Source organism: Tigriopus californicus, chromosome 12 (genome assembly GCF_007210705.1).
Source record: "Tigriopus californicus strain San Diego chromosome 12, Tcal_SD_v2.1, whole genome shotgun sequence".
NCBI classification, from domain to species: Eukaryota; Metazoa; Arthropoda; class Copepoda; order Harpacticoida; family Harpacticidae; genus Tigriopus; species Tigriopus californicus.
Genome location: NC_081451.1, coordinates 9,987,277 through 9,998,702, shown reverse-complemented (window position 1 = coordinate 9,998,702; position 11,426 = coordinate 9,987,277). Strand labels below are relative to the sequence as shown.

At 40.4% G+C, this 11,426-nt stretch overlaps 1 protein-coding gene across 1 annotated transcript in view; it reads left to right on the top strand.

Moving 5' to 3' along the window:
- Window positions 1-4,269, top strand: part of LOC131891680 (nuclear hormone receptor family member nhr-2-like) — an 8,507-nt gene extending 4,238 nt beyond the window's left edge. The window contains exon 2 of the mRNA XM_059241308.1: window positions 2,306-4,269. Within this exon, the coding sequence (XP_059097291.1) occupies window positions 2,330-3,541 (1,212 nt within the window). The 5' untranslated portion in view covers window positions 2,306-2,329 and the 3' untranslated portion in view covers window positions 3,542-4,269. The remainder of the gene's footprint in view (window positions 1-2,305) is intronic.
- Window positions 4,270-11,426: the final 7,157 nt, after the last annotated feature.

The window sequence follows — 11,426 nt, the reverse complement described above, 5'->3', positions numbered from 1 at the left end:
AGTTCGACGCTAAAAAGAAGACAGTTGATGCTGATCCTAATCATGACGGTAATCCCCGATCATCATTCTTGAATCTTGGACAAAAAGAATAAATAACATGGATCCAGCCGTGTTTAAAGGCAATGAATGCAAGCGGTTCCTTGAAAATCTGCAATCGTTAGCGATCATTTTTTGAAATTGCAGTCGGTGTTCGGAAGTGATGCTTCAAGTTTCAAATATTTGCAAACTTGTTCTTCAACAATCTCATTAGAGAAAAAAAAAGCAAATTGTTACACCAAATAGAGCAGAGGCCATCCAGATTCTTTAAAACCTGGTTGACATATTGAAAAAAAAGTGATGATCAATTAGCAATTTGAAGTCCTTGTGCTGAAACCAGTTAATGTCTATAACACTATTCTTTCTGATTCAGTCATGCTCTTGTTTTCTTCTATTTTTCTAACCCTATGTTGCCAATAAAAAATATGCTGTTGAAATGCTGTGTTTACAACGTATATTTTCATTATCATTTCCCTGGAAGTTTGAGTTGGCTATTCATGAAAGGAACAAAGACATCTATACTTGCGAAAATGGTAAGTCTTAAGATTTTAAAAGTTAAGCTATAAGGGACGCCTGATAGCTCCTAACACTGAAGGTTACACTCAGAATATTGGCTTGAGGATAGAAGACGAAAGAACTGAAAATGTAAGTGTATTAAAATCTATAGGTTTCGGCCAAAGCCTAGATTTAGTGACCGTGTCCAAACGTGTGTTTTGAGGGCACCTCAGAGTCCTCGTGAATCCAGGGGTGAGTCTTTTAAACGCACGTTCCTCTAAGTTCAGGCTTGGACGTTACTCACAATGCATTTTCGCCACTGCATTTCCATACTGGTTAACGTCCAAGTTACTACCTCCGAGGGAAGAGCTTTAAAAACAGGCCTTAGTCTAGTGCACCCGGGAGCTCCTAAGTCGACATTTTCGTCCTATAGACTCCTTTAAGTAGCAACTGAAAAATGATAAAAGTAGAAATTTTGGGAGGTCTCGTATTAACCAGTTAAGGTTATCAACTTGAGCAAGAACGAGTCTTGAAGTAGCCCTGTGTTTGAGTCATAAAAACGCAGGGGAAACATTGACGGAACCCTGGAAAGAAAAATTTTATTTCACTGTTGTAACATGTCTGGATTTTGAAGGGATCAAAGGTATCTTAATCCTTTACAATCACTACAATTGACGCTACAACATGGTTGAGCACAAAGATCATAGGTCGTTTTAAAATTTTTTTGTAAAAGATACCTTTCGTACCTCCTTTCAACACTGTATAGTCCCAATTTTCTCAGTTTGTCCAAATACAGTAGCTCTCCTATTCCCACATTGCTCCTGCTTGCCTTGTTTGGCAAAAGCTCAAGCTTTTCCTGAAAATGCAACAAGATACCCAATATTTAACGCACAAAAAGAGCAATTATAGAAATACTTGCTTTTTAGCCCAGTTCTCTTCACCCTGACAAATAGATGAGATAAAGCACCCAAAGTAATCAAGTTTCATTAAGAAACCGGCATGGTTTAGGATATTAATTTAGAGGTCCCAGTGAGGCAAACATTTTGGGGGCTTTTGCTTTTGAAGATTTTGAAAAAATGAAATAAATTGAAACCTTTAATCATTATTTGAAACTTTTGCAAAATTTGTTTCATATTGTCTTTTTAAGTGTCTTTTTTTGCATTCAAACAAGCTCATATTTTGTGTAAGTGAAATTGTTTTCCTGCCAAAAGTTTGTGAGTGCTTTTAAAACCGTTTATTTGGGCTTCAAAACATTTTTTTCCGCACCCTGGTAATCACCCACCACTTCAACGCACTTCTTCACTCTCTTCTCCCACCTCTTCATTAGGTGCAGGACGCCATCTTCAAAACGCCTTCTCAGAACCCCCTCCTCAGCCTCTTTCACATCACCTTGTTCGTACAATGGTCTTTATTTCAATCAATCATTGAAACATACCCATTGCATGAACAAAAGGCATGTAAACATTTGAGTTATGGGAGTAAACATTGTTTTGAAGCTGGACCCAAAAGTGTTGCGGGTTAACCTAAACATGAGAAAGCATGATAAAATAAATTTCCCATGAAGTGTTCCCCATGTGTCTTTTTCGATCGGTAGGTAATAAAGAGTCAAATTCTAAACAGAGTCAGTAATATGACTTATAATCTGTAGGGTTTTTAGCGTACCTTGGGCCTCTCATTTATGTTTTTACTAATCATTGTTGAATATTCTCGCAACACTTTGAGTTTTTGTCTTCATTCTATAGACAAAAAATCATGTTTATCCTCCTTCTTTCAGTTTCATAATCAAAGTTTTGGCAAAATGACGGCGCCTTCCAATCAAAAAGTGGATTATCCAAATCGAAAGCAACGAATATTAGCTAATATTCCTCCAATGTCACCATCTCATCCACGTGCTACAATAAATCCACGAATGCCTGGACACTTTGATGTTATCACAATATCAGATGATGAAGCTGATGGCCTGAATCCAATAAATGATGGTCCTCAACACCAACATCTGACTGATGATTGGGTCCATTACAAACAAGTACAACTGTTTCATCCTCCAAATCAAGAGCATTGCCCACCAATTCAAGAACTGCATCACACAGGACAAGAATTTCAAACACCGAGACAAGAAGTTCTGCAATTGAGAGAGATATTTCAACCCCCAAGACGCGAAATTAAGCTCCAAGAACATGGAGGTCCAAGTTCAGCCGACAAAGTTTATTCCCAAGGACATGGAGCTCCAAGTTCAAGGCAAGATGTTTATCCTCAAGCACATGGGGCGTCCAGTCTAAGCCAAATATTTCAACAGACGAGACAAGTTTCATTCCCCCATAGGCACTTCCAGCATAACGGATCCAACACAGCTCATCCGCCACCATCCACATGCAAAGTGGTCCAAAAGCTGTCAGATAACACTTGGATTGAGTTAGACCTATCTTGTGACGGCCAGTCATTAGAGCAAGTATCTAGCACAATTAAGCGGTTTGTTGGGTCATGCAACCAGATACCTTCAGAGCCCAAACATTTGCAAGATAAGTGCAATTGTCACCAGGTAGCACCTTGCTCTTCAAGTCAATCCCCCGTTGCAAAAGAAGTACCTCCCACTGAAGAAGCGGAATCCATGAGGTCATTCCAGACAAGCCAATATCAGATACCCTTCTCCAAGGACCTGGTGCATCCACCTTGCTCCATTTGTCAAGCGCCAGCGGAGAGCTCTCATTTGAACTATGGCGCTCACTCGTGCTTCAGCTGTCGTGCTTTTTTCAGGCGGTCGGTCCAAATACAAATCTATCACAATTTTGATTGCATTTTCGGCGGTCAATGTTTGATCACGCCTGGGAATCGCAGCGAATGCCGTAGGTGCCGTTTTCAAAAGTGTCTCAAGCAGGGAATGAAAATATCTGCTGTCCTGAATCAAGCCCAGAAGAGAACTCGATTTCGAAAGCAATTAAGTTTGAAACAAATAGACCAAATGAAAGTGGCTCTGAGGACATATCGGAAGAGGACAACTCCACAACAATAACTATAGAAAGGCTCAATACTCATGAGAGTATGGACTCATTTTTGATATGGTTGCTAACTAATAATGTACAGATTTTACTTTGAAATGTTTCACTCAGATGTTGATCCACTCTGCCTTCACCACTGGTACATATCATACATATCACATGCATGACACTTTGAAAACAAAAATTTAATATAAGCATTTAAGGTTAGCAAGTGAGGAATCATACATCCTTTTTGGCCAAAAAATATAACCTGGTTGCGCAAAAGTCCATGTAATAACTCGGATTGTCCCCTTTATAGATCTGCTGAAGCCAAATCCTTTTTTTGATCCCAAAAATCTCAAAGTTATTATTAGTTAATACCTTTAATAGCACTTGACAAGACTTGCAAAGCTCTGTGACCATTTTCAATGTGACCAAGTCCTCAAGAGCTTGAACACCATTTCTAACTATGTGGTGCTCTGCTTCTCGAGATTATTGTGAGAAGGGATGAGAAATTGTTCTAGGGTATTTTCGACCACCTGGCAGAAAATGTTGCCAGAAAATGGCAGAAATTCACCCAAAAAAGGGGCAGAAAATGTCAACAAAAAAAATATTTTGAAAATGTTAACTGTTTATTTATTGCGACTCTTGATCAAATATGGATAAAAGAAGCCTTTGACATATTAAAACACCTTTTTTATTACACTTGCATATGCTTTCAATTCGTTTTCACGTCTAACTGTAGCCTTGACAGGCTGGGAAAGGGATTTTGCATAGATGCAAGATACTAATCAAGACATATCACTATAGTCAAGAAGACCTTGTTCAAGTCTATTGAATTTTGAAGTGTGCCACAACAGTCTGTCATGAACAGGGTTGCCTGAGGCTTGTCTATGTTTTGTCAAAATGACTTTTGATGGTGATCGAAATTGAACGTCAGAAAGATTCAAATATCATGCTGATGTGAATGACTAGATATGCATTTGTTTTGGCTACTTTTCAAAGTTTATGGACACTACTTTGGCTCCAACTTAACACTGCAGCCCATGTATGACAATATTTATGGCGGTTCTAGGACAACTTGACCCAGCGGACAACTTGACCCAACGGACAACTTGACCCATCGGACAACTCGACCCTGTACAGAAATTAAGCCCAACATGTTGGTTTACATATAGTCACTGGCTCGAGTTGTGCACTGGGAGATATATAAGATTGAAGAGAGTAGATGGTCCTATTTCTGTGTGTGTCAATTACTACATCAGCGATCTTTCATGTTCAAGCACACAAAGGGTTCAAAAAGACTTGTACGGCTGGTGTGCAAACTAAGGTGACAAAGTAAGGACACAAATGCTATCCAATTTGATTTGGCAAAAGCTGAATTTTCAGGGTTTGGGTACTGTTCAATGTACAGCTATTCTTCAGGACGACAACTCATCTTGGGAAGGCCCTTTCAACCACGCAAGTTGCACTGATAACAATGTAATCAAACGTGTTTAATGGTTAAAAAATAAACCTTAAATCCGTCATAGTACACCACGTCAATTGACAGCAACAAACAAACGGTTATCCTTATCCCATTCGAAAAAAGAAAACACGAGCTGGACTTTGCTTATTTGCAGGAAATGAGAACAAGGATCTTCTAATTAACGTACACAAATCAAGATGTGAGCGTCTGAGTACGTCAGGCAGTAACACGTAGAAAAATGCAATAGGTTTTGAACGAGAAGTCAGCATTTGATGCATATCCATGGACACGGTGGCTATAAGCTATGATTATGTCTTCAATCAAATTTAAGATAGAATTAAATTCAAGTCCATGAGCAAAGTTTGGAGGCTAGTAGTTTTCGAATCCGTTCAAAGTAGGTAGTCTAAGAAATAATAAGTCAATGAAGAATGAATTCACAAGACAAAAATATCGACATATCGGAGCCTTTGGCTGGACAAAAAAGTGGGACCAAGAATCTCAGTTTTTTTATTTTTTTTTTGCGGACTTCCTTACCGCTACCAGGATTGGAATCCCAGCAGTTCAAGACGAGAAGATTATTTATTATACTTGACTTTTATTTATATATATATTTGATCGACCAACGAATTAGAATTGGCTGATCTGGCTAATCCTTGAATATAAGGTTGATCCGGAATTTTAGTCAAAAACTTGTCCAAGTCTGACTTAAATCTTGCTACTGGATCAACCCCTACATAAACCCTACGAATATTTGAGGGGCAGCAAAATTGAACAATGAAGGAGCCGAGAAAGAAGAGAGTTGGACTTCATTGTTTTAACTAGCCTGGATTCTCAGGGGCTTGAAGGTGCTCTCAAAACGCACATTAAGCCTCTACGGTCACTAGAATTGACCCTAAATCCTGGGTTGGGACAAAGCTCATGAATGCTTTTGAGAACGTACAATATCAGATACCTTTCGTACCTTCTCTGAAGTACTGTATAATCCCACCTTTCTAGCCTCTCCAATACGAGAGCTCTCTCATATCTTCGATGTTCCTAGTAAAACATCTTTGGACCTGCTCGTGCTTTTGCAAACCTGCTGAACTAATTGGAGCCCAAATGGGGAGAGGCATATTCAAGATGCGGCTGAACAATCGACTTGTACAGAGTTAGCATCGTGATACATCTCTGGACTTAAACGTGCGATATATCCAACCACATGTTGAAAGCTTTACCAACTTTCAATTGGATATGCTCATCGAACTTTCATTATTTTGGAGGACTACACCTAAATCCTTCATGGATGAGACTGCTCAATGTCCTTACCTTCATCATCTAATAGTGGAGTGTCTAATGGCGTCGACCCCAAAGGTCATTGAGCGGAATTTCATTCCATTCAGTGCCATGTTACTCGCAACAACCAGGAGTAGATTTGATCTAGGACCTCTAACAGACAACCGGAGTTCTGACCATTCCTACCACTACCCATTTTGTGTCATCAGCATAAAAAGAGATACTGACATTACAACTACCAAGCTTCTGAAGCGAGCAAGAAGATAATGAAAAGGAGAGGGCCAAAATGGAGCCCTGAGGGACACCCGACTTGACATCATGTATGTCACTAAGAGATCCCTCAACCTTAACTAATTGTTTCCTACCACAATTGAAACTTCTTAGGCAATTGAGAACCTTGCCTTGGATCCCAATCTCATGGAGCCTGTTAACTAAAAGGCCATGATCTGCCTTGTCAAAGGCCTTGGCAAAGTCGAGATAAACTACATCGACTGATTCATGGCTCTCCAGCCCTCAAATACCTGCTCTATATGTTCAATCAGTTGGGTAACCGTGCTAAATGTGCTCGGAACCCATGCTGGCTAGGAGGAAGGACTTCATGAATATCAAGAAATTCAACAAGTTTGAACTTCATGATCTTCTCAAACACCTTCGCAATATTCGAAGTGAGAGAGATCGCCTATAATACTGGGAGTGACTTATCTCCCCCTTTGAAAATTGGAACAACATGAGCTACCTTCAGAGAAGAGGGGAACTTGCCCTGGTCCAAGATTGCAACGCATCAAGTACGAGAAAACAGGAGCAAGAACCTGTGAGCATCTCATCAGAAACTGAGATGTCACTCCATCAGGGCAGGGGAGCTCGAGAGTCTCAAGTCCCTGATGACCTCTAAAGGTCCTGATCTGTGACTACAAGATCATCCTAAATGCCCAACTTGACAAGCCTTGCCAGTCCCAACAACCTCATCAATAGAGCAATGGACTGTTGCTCCTAAACTCAGTGGAGTTGGAAAACAACTAGAGAACTGATCTCCAAGTATGTTCGCCATAGACTCTACATTGTCTATGGTTCCCCATCGACCTCAAAAGGCCCTACAGGTGTTTTGATCTTTCTCTTAGAGTTTGGATAAGAGAAAAAAGCCTTCGGATTCGACCTCACCTCTTGAACAACTCTGCTTTCCTTGTTCAACTGATCTGTCTCAATGGAGGCCTTAATTCTACCTTGGATTAAATCCAACTTTTTTGAAGGCTAGCCACAACTACTGGATTCAAATTGCTCTGGAGCCTTTTTGGTAGTTTGCAACTCTTTTTGAACAAATTCTTCCTATACTTCGGAATTTTAGAATGTGTCCCGCCCTGTGGAACACATTCAGAGATTGCTAGAGTGGAACAGACTTCCTCAAAAACTAGAATCATTTTGTCTACGGCTACATCTATGGACGATTCATTTTTCAGCATTGAAATGAGATCAAGCTCCCCTAACCTTTCTATAATCAACGGCCAATGTTCATCTTTGAATTTGAACTTAGCCAGACCGACCTTTTTGGCTGGTCTTACTCTAGAGCACGCCGGCTTTTGAGTAATGGTCGACCCTATCTCGAGAACATGATGATCTGACGAATTACTAGGCGTCACATGGACATACTGGATCAGATCAGGGTCATTGGAAAGACCAAGTCGAGAACGCTATTCTCTCTAGTGGTTACACAACATGTGAGAGAGATTGCGCAAGATCGCAAATTCCTCCAGCTTTTCGAACGACTGAGATGTCGATTTCGAAATGGGAATATACCCATCAGGACTAACCTCCCACTTACAACGCTAGCCGGAAAATTAAAGTCCCCTACAAAGAAAACTCTCGAGCAAACTGCCTATCCAACTCATTTCCAGTGAATTTGAGAGCTGACATAAAAGAGCTTACTGAACAAGAAGGGGTCTATACATTGATACAATAGACAAATCAAGCCTTTGATATGACAAACTAAGACCTCTACTTCTCCATCGACATTTGTACATGACTAATGTGCAAATCATTCCTAACGTATAGGCATACGCCCCATGTGGAATATGGGATTATCAGGGCGTATCCTATCACAACGAACTAAGTTGAAACCAACTATGGTTAGTTCTTCATCTAAGACCCCTGGCCGAAGCCAGTTTCTGTTATAGAGATGAATGAAATCTCTTCTCAACGGCTAGTTCTCTAAGATCTTAACTTTTGTGCTGTCCTTTTGGAAATAAGACACTGCACATTCAAATAATCCTTTTTATGGGCAGATAGCCCTTCGATGGACTAGAGCTATCAAGTCTTTGACTAGGCTCTCTAACCTTAAAAAATCCTGTTTTTGGACAAAACTAATTTTAGGTGGAGGATAAGAGAACCTTGAGGAGAGGTAAAAGTGAGGAGAAGAGGGAGAAGGAACTCTGGCCGCCACCTGAGCATACGATCTAAAAGATGCGTGGGGCTCATGGCGACCAGAGGGAGGCTTAGGGCTACAAAGTTTGGGAAGAAGAGAGGTTAAAGGAATTGAGGGTGAGGTTGTAGGAGACGGAGGGAACAAGGGGAGGAAATAGGGAGGAGAGGAAAGGGTGTGGGGTAAGTCTGTTGAGAGACTTGACAACGAGGTGAGACAACTGCTGTCTCTTCCTCCTAGTGCCCCTGAGATGGGCCTTTGTGCATTTGAAATTGAGCATACCTTGTGCCTCAAAGATCTCATGCACATAAATGGGTGGAAAAAGCTACATCCCTGTTTGGAACAGCCCTTCTCGTTGAATTTGAGAAGGCCAAACTCTCTAAGTTTGGGACACCATTCTGGGTGAGCCAGTTTACACCCTTTGCCTGCCTTTTTGCATCTCTGTCGTTTATGGACATCGCAAATCTCAAGAGCAGTCTCTGCTATGCTCTCACTCTTTCTGACCTCTGTGACCTCTTTTGACTACAAGGGGCCTTTCTGTCAAATCAAGAGTGTCAGTACCTGTGTCCCTTTTGCCTACACTTGACTGTTTCATCCCACAGTCAAGTAGTGGCTGGGTGTGACCAACCCAAGCTATTAAAGCTTCCATAATGAAAGGCTTATTGATAGAGGACGGAGTTTTCCCATCCAAAACCAGCTCAAGACAGTTCCTAGCCCTTCAGAAAGTCCCTTCAACAAAGCTTCCATGGTTATTGGAAGCAAGGCTATTTGAGGGATCCTATTGAAAAAAAACTGGAAACCTGAACAAAGAATATAAAAGAAATATTCTGGAATCTTCCTTCAGTTTCGAGAGAAAAACCGTTAGAAATGAGCGAGAGGAAAATAAAAGATGAAATAAGTAAAGAAAAGAAGAAGACAGAGCCAAGAGAGTCAAAGGGAGAAACCAGCGCGTGTGAATGAGAACCAGCTGTGGAGCAAGTAAACAACACACGTGCTAGTTGGAAACCAAGGAGGAACGTACTCCCTGGGGACAGACAGAAAGAAGAGAATAGGTGATTTCGCTAGGTTGGGGCTACCAACAGAGGACAAGAGAGAGATAAGAGTCGGTCGACAACGATGACCTACTTACTCTTGACTGACCAGCTAGCTAGCCTCAGCCAACATACACCAACTCGACTACAGGAACAAGCTAACATCAATGGAATGGAATCGAACAAAAGAAGGTTCTAGAACCCAATTTGTATTGAAAATAGGAAACTAAACTGATTGTAAACAACTAGAAGAATCAACTACATTTACAAGTACATGAAATGAACAAACCAAACAATAAAAAAAAATGATCTACTCCTTAAGCCAAAATTACATGAAATAACCTAGAATTGGGATAAAAAATATTTGACAGACGAAAAGAGTGAAATACGACATAAACATAAAAGATATAAGACTAAACTAATAGAGATAGGAAGAAATGAAAGCTAAAGAACAAAAGTGTCTTACCTTAAGCAGCCACGCGACCACTTACACGACACAACACACTCAGACCGGCCGTTTGAAGGGATCAGGAACAACAAAATGTTGCGACTGCTCTCTACAAAAGACGGGACTGAACTCCACGATTTTTGTCCAATTGTGCATCAAATTTAACATTTTCCAAATCTTTGAAACACTTTCAAAGCTGTCTGCGTTTTCGTTTGGTCCTGAGTGAGTGTTTTTTTTGTTTCCCGTTTGGGGCTTTTTAGCTTCATTAAACGTTGATTTGTTTTATGGCAAGTATCAATTGCATCCTTTGAACAGCCGTGGCTATCCCGATAAAGATAGCCATAAAATTGAATAAAGTAAAGCTATTATTCAAGGTAGGTTGGGCACTTGAAAGCCGGCGACCAAAAGGAACCAGTTTTTTTATTTGAAAAAAGCTCAAAAAGTTCAAAGAGCAAATAATACACTTTAATATCCACACACATTTCCAGGGTCATGCATTGAAGGTCGTTTCAGATCTGAAGACATCAAGCCCTCCGGGTCCCGAAGGTGTTACGGCTCAATTCCATCTCCAATGCTATTCAATTTGGCCCAATCTTCACCTATCTACTGAAGCAAACTTGAGACTCAACTAAATTCCTAAAGCCCTTAAAATGAAGCATGTTGTACTCATCTTTCAATTAGGTACAAAAATAGGGCTTTATTTTTCTTAGTTTCGAAAAATTGACCTATCTACACCAAGATATTTTTTTTTTGGTGCGGACTTCCTTACCGCTACCGGATTGGAATCACCCAGTTCAAGCCGACAAGATCATTTATTAAACTTGACTTTTATTTATATATATTATTTGATCGACCAACGAATTGGAGTTGGCTGATCTGGCTAATCCTTGAATATAAGGTTGATCCGGAATTTTAGTCAAAAACTTGTCCAAGTCTGACTTAAATCTTGCTACTGGATCAACCCCTACATAAACCCTACGAATATTTGACGGCAGCATATTGAACAAATGAGGAGCCCGAGAAAGAAGAGAGTTGGACTTCATTGTTTTAACTAGCCTGGATTCTCGAGGGCTTGAAGGTGCTCTCAAAACGCAGCATTAAGCCTCTACGGTCACTACAATTGACCCTAAATCCTGGGTTGGGACAAAGCTCATGAATGCTTTTGAGAACGTACAATATCAGATACCTTTCGTACCTTCTCTGAGTACTGTATAATCCCAACCGTTCTAACCTCTCCCAATACGAGAGCTCTCTCATATCTTCAATGTTCCTAGTAAAACATCTTTGG